General features: G+C 39.0%; 3 protein-coding genes and 1 long non-coding RNA gene across 6 annotated transcripts; 1 reads left to right on the top strand and 3 right to left on the bottom strand.

Moving 5' to 3' along the window:
• Positions 1-45: 45 nt before the first annotated feature.
• LOC127374312 (probable E3 SUMO-protein ligase RNF212) lies at positions 46-8,135 on the bottom strand. Of its 2 annotated transcripts, none has more exons than XM_051419488.1 (13): positions 8,050-8,135; positions 7,669-7,785; positions 6,845-6,906; positions 6,640-6,714; positions 6,369-6,425; positions 6,081-6,139; positions 5,936-5,995; positions 4,861-4,925; positions 4,071-4,131; positions 2,902-2,944; positions 2,732-2,786; positions 1,162-1,231; positions 46-431 (listed from the first exon to the last, which is right to left on the bottom strand). In XM_051419488.1, the coding sequence occupies exons 2-13, from the start codon at positions 7,775-7,777 to the stop codon at positions 302-304; spliced, it is 846 nt and encodes a 281-aa protein (XP_051275448.1). In that variant the 5' UTR covers positions 7,778-7,785; positions 8,050-8,135; the 3' UTR covers positions 46-301. The 2 variants fall into 2 exon arrangements, with proteins under 2 accessions (XP_051275448.1, XP_051275449.1); XM_051419489.1 differs by having other exon boundaries at positions 8,096-8,123.
• LOC127374318 (uncharacterized) lies at positions 7,648-13,224 on the top strand. Of its 2 annotated transcripts, none has more exons than XR_007887019.1 (4): positions 7,648-7,768; positions 9,739-9,830; positions 10,965-11,062; positions 12,764-13,224. It is a non-coding gene; the product is annotated as an uncharacterized LOC127374318 (long non-coding RNA). The 2 variants fall into 2 exon arrangements; XR_007887020.1 differs by lacking the exon at positions 7,648-7,768 and adding an exon at positions 8,126-8,183.
• Positions 8,545-11,273, bottom strand: si:ch211-255i20.3 (transmembrane emp24 domain-containing protein 11). The gene is made up of 5 exons (XM_051419492.1): positions 10,972-11,273; positions 10,359-10,450; positions 9,746-9,871; positions 9,431-9,577; positions 8,545-9,080 (listed from the first exon to the last, which is right to left on the bottom strand). Exons 1-5 carry the CDS (start codon positions 11,105-11,107, stop codon positions 8,931-8,933), a joined length of 651 nt encoding a protein of 216 aa, XP_051275452.1. The 5' UTR covers positions 11,108-11,273; the 3' UTR covers positions 8,545-8,930.
• Positions 13,225-21,163, bottom strand: spon2b (spondin 2b, extracellular matrix protein). The gene is made up of 6 exons (XM_051419481.1): positions 21,027-21,163; positions 19,485-19,754; positions 18,853-19,076; positions 16,974-17,165; positions 16,422-16,608; positions 13,225-14,288 (listed from the first exon to the last, which is right to left on the bottom strand). Exons 2-6 carry the CDS (start codon positions 19,717-19,719, stop codon positions 14,110-14,112), a joined length of 1,017 nt encoding a protein of 338 aa, XP_051275441.1. The 5' UTR covers positions 19,720-19,754; positions 21,027-21,163; the 3' UTR covers positions 13,225-14,109.
• Positions 21,164-22,006: the final 843 nt, after the last annotated feature.

The raw sequence follows: 22,006 nt of genomic DNA, 5'->3' as shown, positions 1-22,006 counted from the left end.
AGTATTATGGCGGGATGATCAAAATACTTATGGTAAAGACAATGCTGAAATTTTCATCAGTTTAATTGACAGAAACAATTCAGCAACACAGAACCTGAGTTTAATCAATGTACAGCACAATAAATCCTGGCTCTGGTTCAAGACTAATACATTTACTTTCACCTATACATCTGGGGTTGTTAAAACACCACACACAAACTGTCTGGCGACTCATTTTAGGTTGTGAAAGACATAAATACCTCTATATACATGTCAGTGGTGAGGTGTCTTTTCTCTGAAGACTTTATGACGTGTGTGTTTGTTAAGGAGGAGGGCAGACCAGGGAGGACATGGAGTGTCTGAAAGAGGAGGGAGGTTTGAAGATGGGAGACTTCCATCCAGAACTCTGGCCGTATACGATATCCGGGGTTGCCGGTGATCCTTGAAAACAACTGGGAGACAGGTGTATTTTATCAAAACCTTGAAATAGGAACTTCTTCCCCATAATTACATTGTGAGCAACATGATGGAATAATAATAAATAATTCCTTTAATTGTTATTGTCATGAAATGACCAAAACCAATACTGCCTTAGTCAGTCTCTCAATACTGATCTATTTGGACAACAATGGAGTTCTATAGCAATGTTTCTCAAATGGGAGCATGTAGAGATTTGAGATTTAAAAAAATCATCAAAAAATCAAAAATCATGCATAATTCCTAAAATAAAGATACAAGTTCAATTAAAAAATGTAAATGTAAGTTCGATAAACCCCCATTTAATATTCCTATTTTCAATGCAATCGTTAACTGCTGTAAATTGTCAACTGCCATAAAACCTCACAGAAGAAGAAAGCAACAAACACAATCTAGTTCACGATGATGTTTATTCACTGAGCAGTAGCTAGTTTTGATATTGAAGACGGAAATAAAGAAAATGGATTTGTTATATTAATCAGACTTATCCTTTAAATTATGTTATTGAATTAAGCTATCAAAAGCAAAATTAATAAATTCATAAATTTTAAAATTGTAATTTATGAACGTATAGATGCATTTGCAACTTCTGGTTAGACTCACAATCGCTCAAAGAAGATACTTACAACGGAGTTGAAATAGCTTAACCTGTGAAAGTTAGGACATGTAAAAGACCAATATTCTGATTTCATTATGATGCCTCACCTGACGGTCGACGAGCGAGCTGAATGGTTGGCCAACGTGTTCTGATTGGACAATCTGTGAGAGACGGCCCCTAAACATAACACCAGAGAGATTGGACATTAATCCTTAACACAGGTCATACACACATAATGGCTCCTAATGGTTTTAAAAACGCATGAGTTATTTCTGGGACATTATGAGGCTCTTCTTCCATCACATGAGCTTGCTGCAAGTTTAATTTGGAAAATCCTCCAGGAAGACAAGATAAATGGGTGAGTCATCTTCCTCACATTTCTCACTCTCACTCATTCTCACTTAAAGGTTGCTACAACAGGGCCAAACACCAACAGCGTGTACACAACTGTCTGCTACAGACAGCTCTATAATAAATGGCACATGTCATCCTTATTTAGTAATAACAATAAATTCAACTGTCAGTGAAGCATTTTGAATAGCACAATAAATCTGTTGCTTATTCAATATTATGATTTCCTTCAATACAATGTTTACTTAACCAACCACTTACAAATACTATATGGTTTTACACAATCCTAATAATATCTGAAGTAGTGGTATAGGTGTAATCCTAAACATAACAACAACCAACATCTGTATTGGTTTAATCACTGTGGGTGGTCAACCAACCGTGGAGTCCAGTTGCAAGACGCCTTTGTCAGATGATTATAGTGTAATTATGTCTGTCAATGTGACACATTGTTTATAAATATGCATACCTTTGGCAGAGAGAGAGACAGTGAGACTTAATTGTGTTATATCCCAGGCAGCTTAACATGTGATCTTTTAAAGTGCCTTCAGTGCCATGAGGGGTCTCAAACCTGCGAGCTCGTTCAGGCAGTCAACACGAGCTGCACCTCTCTCTTCAAGGCCCATTTACAAAAATCTATATCGGTTTAATAGTTACATTCTATATTTAGATATTTCCACCAACAACAAAGTGAACCTGTAATATTACTCTCTACCTGTTAAAACACTGAAGTCACACAATAACACACACAAACTAACGGTGGTGGACCAGCAACTCCCGTGTCCTTGCTCCTGTGAGTGTGGGGGCTTTGAGGACAGCATAGATGAATATAACAGTTTCAGTTCTGCGTCAGAAAGGGCTGGTTGATGGCGAGGTGAAGGGCTAAATTATTTCAAACATACTGTACACTTAAACTGATTTTGTTAGGTGGCTAAAATACATTTTGCTACTGCTCACATCCACAGCAGTATTTCTCTTTGCTTCTCTGACGGCTTCTCCAAACTGAGGGCTCGCCTCTGTGTGTTACTGTCGGTAAAACACTGACTATGGGTAAGTACCTCATACAATCCCCTTTTAGCAGCAACATTTCCCATTTCTCCCTCTGCCTCTCACCCCAACACCCACCTGCAGGCTCCGGTTATAAGATATCTGCAGGAAGTGATGAGGTCGGAGCCTAGAAGCAAAACTCTAACTATGTTCTGCTGTTGTAACAAACATTTCAAACGTGAGTTGCCAGAGAAGATCCAAGGTTGAGACATAGACAACAGATATTTCTGTGGTGACGAGCAAATACAGGTTTTATGACAGACGGAGCAAAACACATACCCATTCGTCCATCTTGTGGAGGGCTGATTAATGACAGTCTGGGGACAGTGTTAGGCTGAAAGACAGAAAGAGAGAAACATCACATACTTTTATTCTTCATGTAACAAAGTCTTTAATTATCAGAACACAAATTGTACAGCAGACATGGGCGGTGAAACAATTAAACTTACTTTCCTGAACAGACTCCTTTCATCCAGCTCCACGTTTTCAGTGCTGCAGGAAAGCACACTTCATTATTAATGTTCATGTTCAGTTGGCTGAGAGCTGCAGTGGTGCCTGAACTTTGTTATAACATGCCAAATGTCTATCTAACAACTGAAATAATTTCGTTCCAGAGACAGATATTCACTAGGTGAAATACTGACATTTATGTTTGAGGAGAATTCATAACAAATTTCCCTACATGGTTTGCAGTACATTGTTACAGAATTATTATACTAGAGTGTAACAACTCATTTGATTAAATTTATGATTACGCACATCCTTTCAGTAGTAATTTCTTCAGTATTTCAAGCATTTTATGCATTCATTGGTTTTAAGGGAAACACATTGTAAGACTAGTCTATGATTACACTATTTTATATCTTATTGAAAACATTATGCATTTCTCCACAGTGCAACACTTGCAACTGCAATACACCAAGAAGCTTAGGGCTTGTCTAAAGAAAACAGATTTTTGTGAGACTTATTGTACTTACTACATATTTTTAATTCAGTTCAGGAACACAAATCTAAATATTTTTAAAAGCACTCTATAATTACAATGTATTATTCCTATTAAAGCCCTTAAGCATTCTGTGTTCCACATTAACTTTGCATGACAACTCAAACAAATCACCAGTTTACTTTTTAAATCAAAACAGAACTGACCCTGCAGGCATTGCGGTATTACTGCAAATGGGGTTAATATTCACAGTCCATCATCTACACTGCTTTCGCTCACTAGAAGAAACTGAAGTCTCGGCGGATAAAACAACATTTGTACTATAAAGCTCAAGCAGACAGTCTATCTTGTGTCAACTGTGTCTCGGAAACCCAGTAGGGAATCCTGACTAAACCCAAGCGAAGCTTAGCTTATTCAGGTGTGTGTGTACATAGCCGCAGGGCAGGGCAAAGCTATACAGCAGCTAAAGCTAACATAAGTCACCGGGGCTGAACCTAGGATATAGCTTGTTTGCACTGTGAAATACCTCCTATATTCTCTCTCTTGCTCTTATGCTGAGAGGTAATGAAGGGCAGGGTAAAAAAAACAGAGGTTGGGTGAGGAGAGTGCAAATCAAAGATGAAGGTTAAAGATGTTCAGAGAGACAGTGGACAGTTAGGGAGGAACAATACTCACACATTAGTTGTTGAGGAGTGTCTTGAGAGGGACATGGGGGAGTTATATGGGATCTGTAGGACTGACGCCAAACAAGAAACATAAACACAATATGAACAACCAGAATATTCTATTCATGATGATGAGACAATATGGTCATGCAGGGAATTGTGTGTTTTAATGACTTCCAGAGATATGAACACAAAAACAGGACTTGAGCCAGTTTTATGGTCAGTCAGCAGCCTAATTGGACCAGACTCACGAGATCATGCCACATGTAATAATCTTGACAACCTTAAAAATAGAATCATTCTCAAAGTTTAATCCTGATATATACAATTTGGGGGATATACTCTTTTTGTATTACTTAGTACTCTGTTTTGAGCCTTTCTCAAAATACTTTTTCTATCACCATGATTTACATTGCTTCCTTTTTCTGTCACATTTTTAAACTTTTAAACTAAACTCTAAATCCAAAGGACTGTATTGAGTGACTCTTAACTGTGAACAACAGTAAGACAACAGTTGTTTGGTTGTTCACATTATTATTAAAATATTAGATTCCAGTGTGAACCAGTCCTGAAGTGACTCGCATGACGAAGGTCAGAGTGAATTCTGATAGGACTGTTCACACTGAGGTCCCATTGCAAAAGAATCAGTCCTGAATCTGATTTAAAAGTGTGATTGTGATTTATCCTGTTCACATTGTCATGAAAAAAGCAGATCTAAGTCACATATGAGCAAAAAATAAAATCCTATTTGGGTCACTTTGGCCTGCAGTCTGAACAACGTGGCCTATGAGATTGTTTACCTGATTTTTGTTGATGTGAAATGTGGGAACTGTGGCTCATCTGAGGCACTGGTGAAACCCTGGCACTGAGTGAAAACAGTAATCAACAAGGTTAATCAGTTCCAACAAAGCAGACATAGCTGCCTATAACATAGTTATAATAATAACTACATAAATATTAAAATCTTTTAGGAGAATGTTTGTGTTTTCTTACAGTGAGTCTACCTTTAGTTTGTTTTTCACAGAACATTTCAAAGGGATTGCAGTACACATAAACTATAGGTGAGCTAACACTCTACATTAACACTGCAGGCTGTAACATTTGTTGAAATTATTCTTCAGATGCTTATCAATGTGTAAGCTAGACATTTCATTTAAATACAATTAAAATATTTTTAAATACAGTTTTTAAAAGTGCCTTTCAACTAATCCAGGTGTTTGCAGTTGCAACAGACCAGGAGCAGATGTGCCAGGAGTGACACCTAGTGAGAAGTGAGGCATAACAGCCAGCTGGTTGTAAATAACTTTATATGCTAAGGTGCTGCCAAACTCAAACAGGCACACACCACCACCATAAAATCCCAAATCATTACCAGTTGTAGGTTTTACTACCTCCACAGATCCTCATTTACTCTTGTGACTATTACTCTTTATGAGCGTCATGATCACTGATGCCATGCAGTACAACATACTGTATGGTATTTACATCTCGTGTGAATGAAGGATGCTGAAAAAAAGATCTACAGATGAATGAAACATCAGCCAAATGCTTGTTGATAAACATTTTGGAAAGTAAAGTAAATAGTTTTCAGGATATTCTGATTTGTGGAGCAGTTAAAGACTGCCTAATTACACAGTAAAGTGGCTGTGAAAGTATGTAGGCAAACTTGACAGCCACAGATCAGATTTACAAGCTTTAACAAACGGGTTGCCTTATAAACATTGTGAATGTACTTTAAGAGTCTCAAATCTTGGAGAATAATACAATTGTAAGACACTCAATAATAATGACAGATGAGCTATTAAGACGGGTTACTCATCTTTATTCTTCCCATAATGTGTGTCTGAATCTAATATGAGTATCTACATGCTGTACCTCTGATGCTGAAGAGAGTTTTCCAGCTTAGCAATGTAGACGTTCTGCTCATTCAGCTTCCTTTAAAGGGAAAATAACAACTTTTCAAAAACTGTAGTTTAGTAATGTGTATGAAAATGCAATATAAAATTATGGTTTAGCTTACTTTGCCATCTGCTGCATTTCCTGCTTCATCTTGACTAATATGTCTTCTAGTTTCTCATTCTGTAATGGATTAAATGAGCAGGTGTGACTATTTTATACTGAGCAGGAAACTAATTAAATTATAAAGTTGATATGGTTGGTTGGTTAAAATCATCTACATCGTACATGCTTTCCACATAGCAAAATTTATGTAACAGCACTCATCCTCAAAAATATACCTCCCAAATGAAGAAAAGCAAACCCCTTAAAGACACACACATTCATGCCAACAAATATCCACGTATCTCACCCTTTGCTGGTAGTGAGTCAACAGTCTCTTTTGATGTCTTGCCTGGAACATCAAAACCTGAGAAAAGGGAAGAAACAGTGCTATATAAAGTCTGGACAAATCAATAATAATATATACAAATATTATAAAGAACATATTCTAAAAATATATTGCATGTATAAATCTACAAAACTGATTTTTGAGCAAACCAGCTTGAGCAGACTGATATTAATAACAGTTAATATGACTGTTTTTTAATATTCTATGATGTGTAGATAGAAAACGGCCAAACTTTGCTGATTTCTGTGAAGTGTTTGGTTGCCACAACGTTGATGTCGGAGAACAGGGCCTTCACCTCCGAGCTGCTCTGTAACAAAGATATTTCACATGACTGTTACGGGAGTAGGGTTGTCAAAAAATATCAATCTGTTTCTTAAGTTATAAAGTGTGATGTTATCCCACCAAAGGATGTGAGTAGTGAGAAGAAAGATGCTTACTTTGTCAGAAAGAGGTGATACTTGGCATTTGGCATTGCATATTAAACAACTGCCTTGTTTGCCTGAAAGAAAAATTGCAATAATATGGACAAAATTATAGAGCTAAGAATAAAATGCATAATCTTTCTACTGAATAGAGGACATTTAGACTCTAAATCCAATACAGCAGCTTTACAAAAAGGGTTCTCAAAGGGCTTCTGTCTGAGACCCAAGATTAATGAAGTGCAACCTCTGGGTCTAACCCTGCAAATGCAGTGCAAATTAAAATGAACTCTTGAAAGTCAGATTGATATTAGACCCATCAGGAACAGACTAACAGTCTTGTGAATATGATCATTGGCTCCCAAAGTGGGACCAAGGGACCTCCAGGAATAGTTCACGAGGTCCAATATCCAATGTTGAACGGTGTAATTTTACTCTGATTTCATTTGAGGTTATGACGAGAAGCCCCCACTGAGCGTGACTGGATCAGGGATGTCATTGTCTGTGCTGTAGCATAACAAAGGCCGAGAACAACATCAAACTCAGTGTGGCAACAAATAATATCTCAAACTCAGCTGCCTCTGGGAAAGTGTATTCAATGGGGGACTCGTTTGTGTCTTTTTAGAGAGTTAGGCATTAAAAAGTTTAGTTAGAAGATCCAAGTGAGTCCCCAGCTCTGCAGTATCACCTGAAGTCCAACAGATGTCCCTGTCTAATCACTCTTTCACATGACTGGGGCAGCAGCAGCAGCAGCAGCAGGCACAGTGCAACTGAACGTTAAGATACACCCATACATTCCCAACAGTGGTTGTTTCTAATATCATACACTCTTTTGTTTTTACCTTTCTGATAACAGACACTACAGATGACATGGCCACAGCTTGTGACAGCCAGTTTTCGCTCTGCAGTGGGGGAGAGGAAGCAGTTGTTGCAGCATATCCAGTAAGGCATTTAAAGACCTGCAAGAAGATAAGATTAAGTTAACAAGCTAACTAACGTTAACACTCTCTCTCTCTCTCTCTCTCTCTCTCTCTCTCTCTCGCTAGGAGTTGGCGCGTTAGCCTAAACTAATTTAACGTTAGTTATAACAGTTAAGTGTTTTTTGGAATCACTGACTTATTTAAAACCCTGACTGTGATTTTCAAAATGTTTAGGGTAACTTTACGACCCGGCTAACCCCTCCTCACAGTAAGGTAACGTTACATGTAGATTTAATACGTTACCTAGGGTGTCCCACTGCAAGTGAAGCTAAATGCTAACGCTAACTACCTGGAGCTAATAACGGACCTGTGGGAGCCACGTCATGTAACGTCATGTAACGTCATGTTCCAACTGCGTAACGTCACCTGAACACAAGGTACAGTTTGTCTGTTAGTTAACGTTAATTAACGTCTGACGTTAGTTAATGAGCTGAAGTTAAGAATAGTTATATCTATTTATATATTATTTATATTACTAAGGTTAACTACTGTAACTGTAAACCCAGATTTACCTTGTGGTACTAACACGTAACGACGTCAGGTTGTTATATTAGCTAACTTGTTATCAGCTAGGTAACTTAACGTTACACACAGTTATAAGACTTTAAGTTAGTTTAAGTTATCTCTGTTAGATTAAGTTATTAAAACCTCTAGCTGGTTTATAAAACTTCATCACAAGTTAATATTTGAGCGTGAGGTAAATTATTTTTTCACAAAAGGGAAATAATCACAAAAAAATGTCCTTCAAATGGCTTTTATTATTTTTCCATAGTATCCTATGTTGTGTTCCCTTCTAAAGAACATGATCTGAACTGAATCATATTTGCTTATAATGGGGCCAACCAGCTATAATTATCCATTTATTTTAACAGAAGTAACAGTACAGAAGAATAATTGTCCACATCTTACACAAACAGCATTAAAAACTGTCTTTCCTCCTCAGTCTGTTTCTCCATAGGCCCATGTCCATGTCACCAGCTGTTTTAAATTAAAAGGGCTCTTCTCTCATTGCCAGTGTTTATAGGGATAGGGTATACATGTTGGCAGTACAGACAGGAGGACTGGTATGGGCAGGACATGCTGTAAGGTCATCAGGTATAGAGCTGACAGGTCAGAGGTCATCATCAGACCAGCTTCTTGGCGATGAAGAAGTCTTTGAGTCGTTTCATCTGCCAGAAACCAACGGACAGCAGGATAGAGGTCTGCACCACGGCCCACCATAACACTTTACTATTGGTTTCTTCACTGATCTGACGAAATACCTCCTCTTTTTCCTGAATGAGAGGAAGGAATATAAAACACAGGGAAGAGAGAGACATGAAAATGGTTTCAGAGAGGTCTTTTTTCAAATATTAAATTTTTAGCCTTACATTTTATAACATTTGAAGAGATCCCATGCAGTATTATTTTTTTCAAGTCAGACTGAATCTCATTAGCACTAGCATGGTAAATGATAAAAACATTATTTTGTGGTGGTTAACTAGCTTTCAGTCCTGGATACTGTGGATTTCATATTAGCAGGTACCAGACTGCTCCTTTCCTGTGAGCTTATGCGATGTACTCACATTTACTGTCATATCATGGGATTGTTGTTTGCAGACAGGACAGTAAAATACTCATTTACCCTCTGGTACTCCTGCTGCCTGGCGATGTACATCATCTGATCTATGAGGTGGCTGAGGCTGTTCTCCAGAGTCTCCATGTTGTCTTTGGTCTTTTCAGTGTTGGGGTTGATCGAGTGCTCTCCCATCTGAACGTCCAAGTGCAGCTTCTGTACATTCGGGGTTATTTAAAAAAAATCTATGATTACTCAGCACACAATTTACAGACTTGACTCAGTGTGTGATATGTTACTGTAATACTGCAATATGTATGTGTTGCTGTATGTTTCGCTCTGATTATGTTAAATTAATTTTTTGTTTGTGTCCATAGGTCTCACCAGCCTCTCTCCAGCAAAGACAGCAAACCTTGTGGAGTTGGTCTGGAAGCAAAGGTAGTGTTGACCAGAGGCGTGAGCTGTGAAGGTAAATTTACCAAATTTACCATAGCGTTTGGTCATCAGAACCTAGAGAGCAGGATAGACACTGTTAGGACAACATTTCTTCAGCTATGAGTCAACAAAATGGAGATGTGGTGGTTTTATTTCTATTGGTTGGTCGAATAAAGAGGAAATTATGCATTATTATATAAAAAGGAATCAAGTGTAGCTTGTAGATCGTCTCAATGTCCATTTATTTTTTGGCATTGCAAAAGTGTTTAAAAAGTTGAATTTTAATTCAAACTAAAGGATCTCATATTGGGACCATATTGGCATCAGTGGAGCTGATCTGGAGGTGTGAGACCTTAATGTTCTCATATAATAACACAGATAAAGTGCTGTAAGTTCTCATCAGTCAAACTGTGCAGTGCTAATCTTTAGTACCACTGTGTTAAATGCATTTCCTTGTTTGGGTTGAATGGGGAAACCAGCCAGCACATGTTTTAGTGTACCATCGTACACATGTTTGTGTGGCCCTGGGTTAGGTGATAAACCTCTCCTGTGAGTGCAATACCTCATGGTTTGGGTCTCTGACTGTCACAGTGACGCCAAAGTGAGGGGAGTGGGTGAACGTCTTTAAATCCCAAGGCTCCAACAAGAAATAACCTGAATGTAAGACACACACAGTCATACACAGTAGTAGTCAAGGTCTTTATTAAGCTTGTAACAGTTGAGATAGGGATTAGATTGAGCATGAATAGGAAATAGAAATTGTTCATTTCATATTGGGATTTACATTAAAATCCATACATAATATAGTATTTAATATATACATTCCTTCACACTTTAATGGTTAAACAAATGTTACTTCTCTCTGTCTCTCATTGTAGGGCTCATTGTAGGAAATATAGCACCCTTTGATTACAGTGAATGAAATGCTCTATTATCTATTATCTATTTCTATTTGCTGTTGTTGTTGAAGCACATAATAAATTCTTTAAGGGTCAGTTTGGTCAGTCATGAATGGCTTTTGCACACGCTGAAATAAGAGACATACCATCATGGAAGCACATATAACATCACTGTGTCATTCAGCAATCAGTTTTAAAAGTTAAATTCCACACTCTTTAACCTCTGTTGAGATTGTAAACGACACTCAGGAGGAATATTCCCTCTCCAGGACTCACCAGTGACCAGCATGTCTTCAGGAATCTCCTCAATGATGCATTTTTCCTCCTGCTCTCCGAGATCAAAATACATGGCTGCTGCCAACACAAGGTAACACTGGAGGAGAAAGCCAATGCCTCGCAAACCCATTTTCATTTAACAATGAGCTATTAAATTACAATACACTCGACAGAGACCAAATGTTTCGCCTGCGGTTCCAATTGATTTTTTTTGTCTTGATCCGCAAATTCTAACTTAAGATTGAGCTGTTTTTCATTGACTATACAACACCCATGTCCTGTAGGATATATTTCAAGTGGAAGGCAATAAGGGAGTTTGAGCGTGAGAAAGCTCACAGGTGCTGCTTTATGTGACGAGACATTCTGGTCGTTTTGTGACTGATTAACCTGCGAGCCAATAGCAAGACTGCTAAGAATAGTGACAGATCGGGACTGACCACTTGCAACAGACACAGATTATCCGTCAGTAGTGCTCATACTACACTGTATGAGCACTACTGTCCTTTTAGACATCCCTGGCACACAAGATGCAAGAAGAGCAAGTAACATATTCAAGACGGTCTTTGGTCGTCCCTGTAGGCCGAGGGTACTGTTGGGTGAGAATATGTATGAGCACACGCTGTAGTATGAGGATTGATGGTTAATCTTGGCAATTTAGACAAATTTGCTTCTCATCTCTGGCCTACTGACTTATTTCTAATTTCTTCTCTGGGATTTTTTGTAGTTTTTTTCCAAATATGGTGTTCACCTTTTAAACAGTGAGGATTACCGGTGTCACAGTGTTTGTTACCACAGTATGAAAGAGAGTCCACATCTCTTTGGAAACTGAGTGGGAATTGTAATCCAAACCATTACATACAATAGTTGCCATATGCTAACCCTAGATGAGGTCACTTATAAAGTAAACCCCCACACACAGAATAAACCCTTCTTATATTTAGCATCTGCAAAAGTTGTTATTCCTCAAAGTAAGCAAATAATCAGATTTCCTTCCCCTCCCACACCAATATATATATATATATATATATATATATATATATAAATAATCCTGCCATTAGAACATTAGATTAATTTTTATATGATAAAAGATTTAGACTAGTTTTGTAATTTATTCCAAAACATATCTTGTAAAAGTACTAATTATCTGAAATTCACTGTGTACCACGTTGTGCTGCCTATCACTCAGCCAGTTCATACAATATTCCCTTCTACCATTTTTAACAGATTTTTCTTGTGGCAAGAGTATCGATCTTGTTGTTTGTTGTATATTATAAACACTCTTGCAGGGGGACACAGTATATGCTAATTTACACTTATGTATCCTGATTTCAAGAAAATGTATTTGCAACAAGACCCCTTGTTGAGTATACACATCATAATGTATTCTTCATTATATAGTACTGCATACTAGGTGCATACTTTACTCTTACCTCTCTCAGAAGAAAAGCCAGAAACAGGATCTGCTCCTCTGCTGTTTCTCCTGATTCTCTGCATCCGTAATTTTCCTCTCCCTTGTCATTCAAAGCAGAAGGAGCTCTCTCAATCACCAGATGTTTAGTTCTTATTGCTGTTCAGTATGTCATCTGCAGTATGGTTTCTGTGTTGCATGGTGGGAACGGGGGGGGGGGTCACAAGTGATTCTATCTGTTTTACATATTCACACCAGTATTGTTCACCAAAGAAGAATTTTTCAATCTGTTTGAAATTGTGTTGTCTTCATCCAGCCAGAAACCTTTTCTGAAAAAAGAGGTCACTTTTTGTGTAACTGGTGTCTGTTCTGCCTATTAAACAGGACTCTTGCTTCGTGCTGGGATGTGCTGCACTGGACGTCACAGCATGAAGTGAGCTCTGTGAGATTTCAGGCCTCGTAATCTAAATCAACATTTGGTGAACTGTTTTAAATACTTGGTGAGCACATCCATCCGTTTTATGACCAACACTTCATCAGGACGAATGCTAGCCAACACCGGGGCTTGAACCCAGGTCATCCAGTTAAAAGCATTTCTCTCTGCACTCAGTTTGATCCACAGTGTTCGTAATATTAACTTGGGAGCCCAAATGTAATTACACCCAAATGTGTGGTTGAGATTTAAAGGTCGCACTGAGCAGAAGCACTAAAGAAGTGTTTAAATCCATATCATGGAAAAATGACTCACAATTGTTATTGTGATTATGTAATGTGAAGGCAATAAAACTCCAAATATACACAATATAGTATCTTTCTTCAAAAAAGAGTTATCAATGATGTCACAATAAGATATATTTACACTTTATTGACCATACAGACTGCATACATTTTTTGTACATTTTTTGTATTTTTTTTTACAAAAAACTTTCTTTATTGAACTAATATCTAACAAAATGAATACAAATTATTACTTTCAGATTTGATATACTGTACACTACAGGTTAAAATCCTGTCAATAAATATATTCTTTATCTTCTGGAAAGAACCACAGTGCCTCTGTAAACATTATGTTTGAATGTGGCGTAGTTTAGAGGGCCGTACATTAATTCTATGGCTCACTTTTCTGCTAGTACTACTGCTAATGCAACTGTTGAGGCATCTTGTTTTCCCCTGTGCCGAAGCTGATATTATTTGGATTTTCTGTTAAGTATTTCTTGGCTATAGGGACTTTAGATCTTATGTGGATTTATTTCAAAATCCACTAGATGAAAGCTGCTTGGAGTTATAATCCAGTGTGGGCAAACAAACGTCTGTGATCTTCAGAAACATCGAATCTAACCCAACTATAATGTGAAAATGTGTTTTCAGTTAAGAGCTGGGTTTCTAACAGCATTGTTTTATCCCCAGACAATTTTGATAATCTGCCAAAACTGAATTGGTGTCTAATAGCCATTTTGCCAAACTACACCTCTCTAGTGCTGTCAGATCAATCAATGAGACTTGAGAATGAAACAATTTTTTTGCATCAGTACGTTAGTCATATCCACAGAGATAGAGCCAGGGAGGAAAGAAGGGAGTCCTGTTGATCATATTTATGCCTCATGAGAATACACTGCAGACCTTTTATTGTTGTTTCTCCGTCTTCGTCCTTTCCTCCCTTTCCTGGCTTTCCTCTCTTTCTTCTCTCTCCTCTCCTTCCTCTCTTTCTTCTCCCTCCTTTCCTGGCCTAGTCATAAACAGTTGTCCGGAAAGCACTTCCTCTCCTCCTCCAGCAGGGGGCAGGCTGCTCCGTTGTTGGCTGGGTGCATTAGGACATAGCGGGTGCGGTGCTGCACGCCTGAGTCTCCACACTTGCCTTTGCACAAGCCCCAAGGAGACCACACTGACACCTCACAGTCCAGAGGAGTATCTGCAGTGAGAAGGGAGGAGGGGAGGGCAGTGTAATCACGTTAACATTTGGGTTTTGCTTGTAATTTAGTTTGAGTTAGTGCTTTTCAGCACTTGCACGGGAGTGTGTTACCTCATTTTTCAATATTCTGTATTTATTTCAAAGTAGCAAATGGTCATGGACATTTGTGAGTGGATATTTGTGTTTTCTTTTATAGGTTGGAATGGAAAGAAGAAATTTAGTCATAATATGGAAAATCACTGCTTCAACCCTGACTTGTCTTTAAAAAGGTGAATAAAATAATGAGAGTGAATTACAAGAAGCGGTGGTGTGCTATGTGTGCAGCACTTTATGAACCCATAGCTCCTTGTTATAGATTCTTGGCAGTTGTTGTGCTGCTGGGGTCACGTTTGATTGTGACTCTGAATTTTTTTAACCTTCATTTATTGAGTGAGTTTTTGCTGACTACTTGCTCTTTGTCGGTATAGTCCTGCCTTACATTCAACAGTGCTACCATTTAATCAGTCAGCTGCAGCAGACAGAGATTTAGAGCCTTGCTAAAAGGCACCTCAACTGTAATACAGGGAAAGGGGCGCTACTTTTTTATTCATTTCTTCAGCTCCCTTTCTCCAGTATGGTGAACTGGCCGGGCTACCTCAGTCAACCTTGCATATAGCTGATATATATCACAGACTTTTGTCGGTTGTCTGTTAAAGAGTAGAAAAGCAGAAGGATGGGAGGCGGTACGGAAGCTACATGGATCGACGGTCGGATGGAGGGATGGAACAAGCAAGTCAAATCCCTTCATCTTGTGTGTCCATTAAGGACAGAGGGAATGATAATACGATTAGATACTGAAAGATTTATCCTATATTAAATTGGCATTATGCTTTACAGCTAGAGCAGGTGATTGCTAATCTGTAATGAAAGCTTTTGTTCAATCCCAGGGGAGAAGACATGAAAGAGATGGAGGGATTAATGGAGGGTGGGAAGGGTAAACAGATGGAGGGCTAGGATGGAGCATTGGGATCAAGGCAGGAAACCCCAACAGATTCTTGGCCCCTGTCTGTTGTTTGTTGATGGGTAGTCAAGGGAACTGACTTGGAGTCTGTGATGCTGAGTCAAACCTTTACAGTCACCCTGAACACTGAATCTGATTACCGCACAGTCAGCTCCACTGCCAGGTTTACATGTAAAAAAATATTTCTTGGTCAAGTCATCTGTTTAGCCTTTCTGTGGTAAATTATGTTTTTATAAAAGGTTATTTTTTCCCCTCCTTGTCATACTGGACATCAGTCACACAGACTGAGGCCATTACTTGTAGATACACACTCTTCATCTTTATTTTTCCAAGCTGTCTTTCTATTCTTCCTTGCAGTCGGGCTGTTTTACTGTTACCACTAATCTGTACAACAGGGAGTCTTAAAATTTAACAGTCTGAGAATGAATATTAAGTAAATCCAGCAGCTTCACCTTATGGATCCAGCTCTTGTTAAAACATGCGTGCCTGCATCCTATTTTGGGTCACGACCCAAACATTGCTGTACATAATTTCTACCTGCTTTTCTTAAAATGTTCTTTCACTTTCTCAGTCTCTCATCTTTATACTGTTCCACTGGATGCCAGATGTGCCCCCGGCATTTTCTGATGCCCTACCCTCACTTGGCTTCTCTGGTTTCTGGTTGGAAGTAATTGAGTTTGTGTGTGGCCTGTAATGGTTCCCAAATGCTTTCATTTGAGTCAGCAAAAGATTAAGACCCAGGCTCTGAGCATTGTGTGAAATCTTACCTCTGTGTTTTGCACAACTTAGAGCATATATGGAGTTTTTCTTTTCTTTTAAATTGGTATGTTATTTGGTCAAGGCAAGTGGAATGGAGAGAGGCACCTAATGGTAGGATGCAAACCTGCACTACTGCAACAACATTGTTTACTAATCTGTATTTCAGGATATTATGCTGGCTGTGTTCACACCAAAATGAACTGTTTGTATCCTTGAGGCTTAGCAAACCCTGTTAAATGCATTTCCTTCCTCATAAATTATCTGCAAAGTTCAGTTTTTGAATGTTTAAAATCATTTATTTGCTAGCTATAGGCTTCTTCTTATATTAATATGCCACATTCTAGCCAGCGAGTATTTATGTTCCTCAGACTTACTTATGACATTGTCCTCGATCTCGTTTCCTGTTGGCAATTGGTTGGACTGGGTGGGCTCCACAGGCAGGCTGATGATCTGATTGGTCTTCTTTATCTTGGTCAGCACTACTTTGGCAATGGGTGGCAGGTGCTTCAGGCGGGGATAGAAAAAGGAGTTGGCAGGGTGGCTAGGGAAGGAAGAAGTGATCTATGGAGGGGAAATGGACAAGGTATAACAGTGAATATATGGTGATTCATTGGACTCAAAAGGAAGCATCAGCCTTTAATAGTGACATTCTTTTAATTATGATTATGATAATTATGATCTAAGTGTGTGGGGTATTTACCATGCCAATGATTTTCAGATGATAATAATAGTTTGTTCTGTCATTTGTGTTATCTTTTGTTATCAGATTGATTTGATTTTGCTTCTTTGTCTTACAAAAAAGTGGTATTAAATAATGTGCACTTCTTTACCAACACTGGTTTTATCAGGCAACATGAGTTTATACGTTCACAAGTGATTTTCAGACTTGGACTGACGCATGTTGCTCTTGGCTCGGGCTGACCCACCTGAGTGATTCTATCCTGTGGGATGGTCTCAAAGTTGGGAGAAGAGAAAGTGAACCCGCTGTCAGTTCCTGCATCATATGGGAAAAGCTCCAGCGACACATTTTCTTTCCAGTGGTCGCCATCACACAGGTCAACACTGTCCACACCCACAAACCAGTCTGGGCTTGGAACGATGCGCACAATAAACGACAGCTGCAGAGAGAGAGGAAGAAGTAGAGCGTGGGGAGAGACATGGAGCGTAGAGAGAGAAAAAGGAGAAAGAGAGGGAAATGAGGTGGGTCAGAGTGATTGATGGAGATAAGGAGAGAGAGGAGGAGAAAGTCATGAGTGGAAAAGAGAATGGAAAAGGGTTATTTTGTGTCACCCTATATGATTTGGTTTTCAGTGTTCTATTGCACACAAAAACATTAAGAGTATGAACTACACTGCATACTGGATTCTCTAATGACTAGAGACTAGCCTCGCGTAGCAGCCCATCTCCACACTTTGTGTCAGTGCTGTGCCAGTGTTGCTGGAGAGTTACAGCTGACTCATATAAACAGGTCCAACAAGGCTCATGGGTAGGTCCGCTTTATAGAAGTCTTGTGTATGAAGTGGTTGTATCCTCACTGCGCTACATTTTTAGAAACTATGATAATCTGGTGTCGTGGTACCACCCGTCTCCCTCCTCCTCTCCTTGGGAAACCAAAGTATAAAAATCGATGTCAATGAATTTCAAATATTTATTGTTTTATTCCATGTATTCTTCTTTCTTGACAGACTTGCTATTGTAGTCTTGAGCTGCTAGCTGGTTGAGTAAAGCAGTGGATTTCACCTTTAAATCAACCAAATGTGATATGTATAACACTGTGCTATACTGTGCTCAATTAAAAGCAATGTAACATTATAGTAGGGATTTGTAGTCCAGTAACTCATCCACCTTCCTACACATGGTGTAATTTCAGTACCAGAGTATAGTTTGTTTTGTGTTAGTGAACGTTTTCTGTCTCCAACTGGCCTTTTTCCATTTCTCTCACTCTAAAACACCCCTTCTTCTCCTCCTCACTTGTCTCTTATCCAAGCCTAACATTGTGTTTGGTCAGACTTGTCCCCAACTTTATGATCTACCCAGACACTCATCAGTAGGAAGTTTAACAGCCAACTCTTGCAGAGTTTTACATAATTTGTAGAAGCATAAATTAGGCTTGCTAGGTTTTTTGGAAGCTCTCTTTAGGGTGCAGTGTATGGAAAAAACAGTCTGGAGCTGGTTTTATAGTAGCATTAACTGTTTTGGTGCATCAACACAGTTAAAAATGCATAATGCAGCTCTCTCTCAAAATCTAATGCTTTAGTATGACAACTAGGTGATTTTAGTTTTTTAACAACCGTGCTCTCATTTTTATAGTTTTGGCTGTTGTTACTGACAATCATTGTGCTGGGACATGCAAAAACCTCAATTGAAATAACTTTCTCTCTGGTGTAACCGAGGTATATAAAACACTTAGTTGAACGTTAAACAACAGTGAATCATTATAATGTTACCCTGCTCACCTACTATGGTAGGTCAGAGTTGTAACAGTAAGGACCTCTGCAATGTGCAATGGACAGATTCTTTCTAAGACATCCATTTTTACTTATAAATCAGTTTATTATATGGTGAAATTGGAAATCTGCATCATCTATGCACTCCAATGTAAAGCTGTGTCTATTGGTAGTAAAATGTTATACCTGAGCTTGATGGGAAAAACTACATATGACGATAAAAAAAAAAAAATCTGACCGAAGCTAAGGACAGCATAGGATCACCTAGTTATATATATATAGACCTGTCAGAAAAAGGCCTCTACTATGCTATATGCGCTGACCCAGACTGAAGGACACCAGGTGTTGAGTGACTTACATAGGAGTGCCTTGCGAAGACCTCAAACTCAGTGTTCATCTGGCCCGTGCCTCCCACAACAGCGGGAGCGGAGAGGATCCCATAAACGCTCTGGATGCGTTCGCCGGCCGCCTCAACTTCCTTCATGAGTGTCCAGGCCTCGCCTTTCTCTGCAAACTCCCTCACTCCGTTGCTGGCAAACTCATTACGCTGCCAGATGTGGTAGTCGGAGCTGTGAGTCACTCCTAAGAACAGAGAGAGGGAAGTAAGTTGTTGCAACAGGTATTGATTATAGATAATGTAGATAAACCAGTCATACAGTTTATATATATCTCTGCAAAAGGATGTAAAACAATTGGCTGATATTAATCAGGTTGTATAACTTAACATTTTGTCCTGGGTGGATTATTGAGAAGATTTCATTTTTGTTGATAACAGAATAATAAGTGGCATTCAATGGGAGACATTTTCCCATTTGCTTTCTGTATACTGACCAATCAGGGCATATTTTTCTCTGGATTTCTCTTTATGCATTATTTCACCTTAGCTTCCTGTAACTCATCCAAACAGTATATATATATATATATATAGATCTGCTGTCAGTACTGTGACCAGTGAGATTACAGTTCGACACTGGCTTGCTGTGTACTTACCAATAATGTTTGACCATTGTGCAGGGGGACGGTAGACAGGATACTGTTTAGGGAAAGCTGCCTGGGTCCACTTGCCAGTAAACGTTAGCCTGTACTGGGCAGTTTCTGAAGCCGTGCACATGGGGACATCAGTTGGAACAGGCATCGACTGAATGCCTTGGCCCAGTGTCAGCATCATGACAATCACGTGGTAGAGTGCCTCAGAGATGGAGAGGAGGTTCCTTGTGCTGTCCATGATAAGGAGGGCTGTTTTGGGGGAGGATGAAGGACCTGAAGAAAATATATGAAAAGGAGGACAAACAAAGGAGAAAAGTCATCAGTATTAGTACGTTTCTATCACGCTGAGTCATCCAGCTGAATTGTGTACAGGTATAGTTGCCACACTTTTTCTCTCTTCTGAGCTGCTGATACACCAGAAGTTATTTTTATCAACTGTCCCCATAAATGTCTTTTCAGATAATTTTGTCCTTCCAAAGAGGATTTATTTTCTCTTTTTTGTGCACATTCACTGCCTCTGTAAAACTGTGATTTGCAGGTAGTTACCATTTGTCTTATTTATTTTGACGTCTCTACTTGACAAGACTGACAAGCAGAATTGGTGAAAGGGCAAAGCGTCTAGCTGCAGCATCAGTGTCGAGTTTAACAAGAGGGGCATGTGAGTCAGAAGGAAAATTCTTTGCTTAAGCGTCCTCCACTGTTTTTCCACTGACTTTGAAACTCAGTTAAGCTGTGTAGGATCTTGTATTCATTTAGATGCAAACTATAAAAGATTTGAAACATTTGTTGTTGCTGTAGTTACAGCCTGCTGTGCACTACAGTGCATTCATGACTCAAAGATATTATTTAGTTGAGTAAAGCTGTTCCAGCTGACTTTCCTAACTTTGGATACCTCATCACATCATCCTCACTAAACTGTATACTTCAGAGAAGCAGCAACATCATCCTGTAATCTCAGTGACTCTTTATTGCTGTAGGTCTCAAGTCCTTCTCTTTTAACAGTGTGATTATAAACTCTTTCATAAATATGTCCCTGTCCCTCATTAATGAAGTCCTGTAGCTTTCCATGAAGCACATCCTTGCCTCTAAGAGGAATACACATGAACAGCATGCACATAGAGTGATATAAGTTTTAGTGTAATGCCTAATCAAATAGACCACTTAATATAAACAATTCAGTTCTGCTTAATGCTGAGTTAATACATGTGTAGACTTACTGTTCTTACAATAAAATGTTCTTAATTTATTCTAAAGTGGGTGCTATTGCAATTAACATATTTTCACAAAAGTAGAATAGGATGTGTTCAATGTTTGTCTGGAGATGTTACATTCTCACCTCCTTGTCATATGTTTGCTTACTCTGTCTGAATTAGTTTTCGCTTAGATACAATTCCACTGTTACAGAAATAATTGCCAATAATTATACATGCGTGTCCCTTATAATACAGCTGTCATTCCCATTAATTTGCGCAGAAAATGTAAATGTAAACATCTCTGTGCTCTCGTGTGGCAACAGGATGAAGATGTGGTGTAGAAACTACTCACTGATTTTTGCTCAGGGTTCCAGATGAAGGAAGGATTGCAGCAGATGAGTGGAGAGGAGGGCTGGAGGTGAGGAGAAGGGGAGAGGAGAGCGATGGATGGTGGCTGTCGGGATGAGTGACTGCGAGGCTCCAAGTTCTCTTTCGGCTATTTATGTCTTGCAGGAGGTTCACCCCTCTCTCTCCTAACCCTCTTTCCCTCCTTTCTCACTTTTCTTCCCCCTCCTTCCCCCTCTTGCTCCACTCCCCTCTTCAACTTGCCTCACTTTTCTTTCTTTCTGATTGTCAATGACTTCCCTGCCCCCTTCATGCCCTTTGACTTTGGCTTTCCCTCCTCCAATGTCCTCCTCCTCTCTCTCCTACTCTTTTTAAGTAGCCCATTAACTGACTAATGTGTTCAGCAGTTCTGGATGCACAGCCAGGGGTACTGTGCAACTCGGCAGGTAGAGTGTCATTTCACAGTGTGATACGGTAGGTCTCTATACCTACAAATATGAATAATGAGGATAATAATGTATTTCTAGAATTCTCTGTGTCTCTTTTTTTGAGTATCAGCTGAGCTGCTAGATCCAATCCCAACTCTTGTAGGGAGTTATAGTGCCTGTGTCATAGTCAATTTGCATAACTCCTTTGATGTGTTTTTCAGGGCCTCGTAAAGTCAGGCGAGTCGAGGCATCGTCCAACAAAATGTCGAGGAATTATAGGCTTTAAGATACAAAGAGATGATGTGTTTGATGGCACTGGGTCAGGTCCTAGCAGAAACCTTACACCTTCAAAATATTATTTTACAGAAGGCTATTTCAGGTGTGTATAGTACGAATCAACTTGGACCCAATCAGGGATTTATTCTGTTTACTTCAAATTGTGTATACTTCAACATTATCTAAACCGAAACCACAGATTTTTTGTTTTCCTACCTTCCGGGCAGCAGTTCATTCATTCACTCAGTGTCCTGTAAACATTATACAGTTGTCACATTGTACT

This window comes from Dicentrarchus labrax, unplaced genomic scaffold (genome assembly GCF_905237075.1).
Source record: "Dicentrarchus labrax unplaced genomic scaffold, dlabrax2021, whole genome shotgun sequence".
NCBI classification, from domain to species: Eukaryota; Metazoa; Chordata; class Actinopteri; family Moronidae; genus Dicentrarchus; species Dicentrarchus labrax.
The sequence above is the reverse complement of the archived record's forward strand: the minus strand, read 5'-3'. Positions and strand labels throughout refer to the sequence as shown.

Coding starts and splice junctions, on each gene's coding strand:
- spon2b (XM_051419481.1), bottom strand. CDS start 19,719: ATGGACAGCACAAGGAACCTCCTCTCCATCTCTGAGGCACTCTACCAC. Junction 16,609..16,973: donor CACAGGATAGAATCACTCAG/GTGGGTCAGCCC, acceptor TCCCCTCCATAG/ATCACTTCTTCCTTCCCTAG. Junction 14,289..16,421: donor GATCGAGGACAATGTCATAA/GTAAGTCTGAGG, acceptor TTCTCACTGCAG/ATACTCCTCTGGACTGTGAG.
- si:ch211-255i20.3 (XM_051419492.1), bottom strand. CDS start 11,107: ATGAAAATGGGTTTGCGAGGCATTGGCTTTCTCCTCCAGTGTTACCTT. Junction 10,451..10,971: donor TGAAGACATGCTGGTCACTG/GTGAGTCCTGGA, acceptor TCTTACATTCAG/GTTATTTCTTGTTGGAGCCT. Junction 9,081..9,430: donor GGCAGCAGGAGTACCAGAGG/GTAAATGAGTAT, acceptor CCTCTCATTCAG/GAAAAAGAGGAGGTATTTCG.
- LOC127374312 (XM_051419488.1), bottom strand. CDS start 7,777: ATGCCTTACTGGATATGCTGCAACAACTGCTTCCTCTCCCCCACTGCA. Junction 6,140..6,368: donor TGACTCACTACCAGCAAAGG/GTGAGATACGTG, acceptor AATCCATTACAG/AATGAGAAACTAGAAGACAT. Junction 432..1,161: donor GCTCGCTCGTCGACCGTCAG/GTGAGGCATCAT, acceptor CCTGTCTCCCAG/TTGTTTTCAAGGATCACCGG.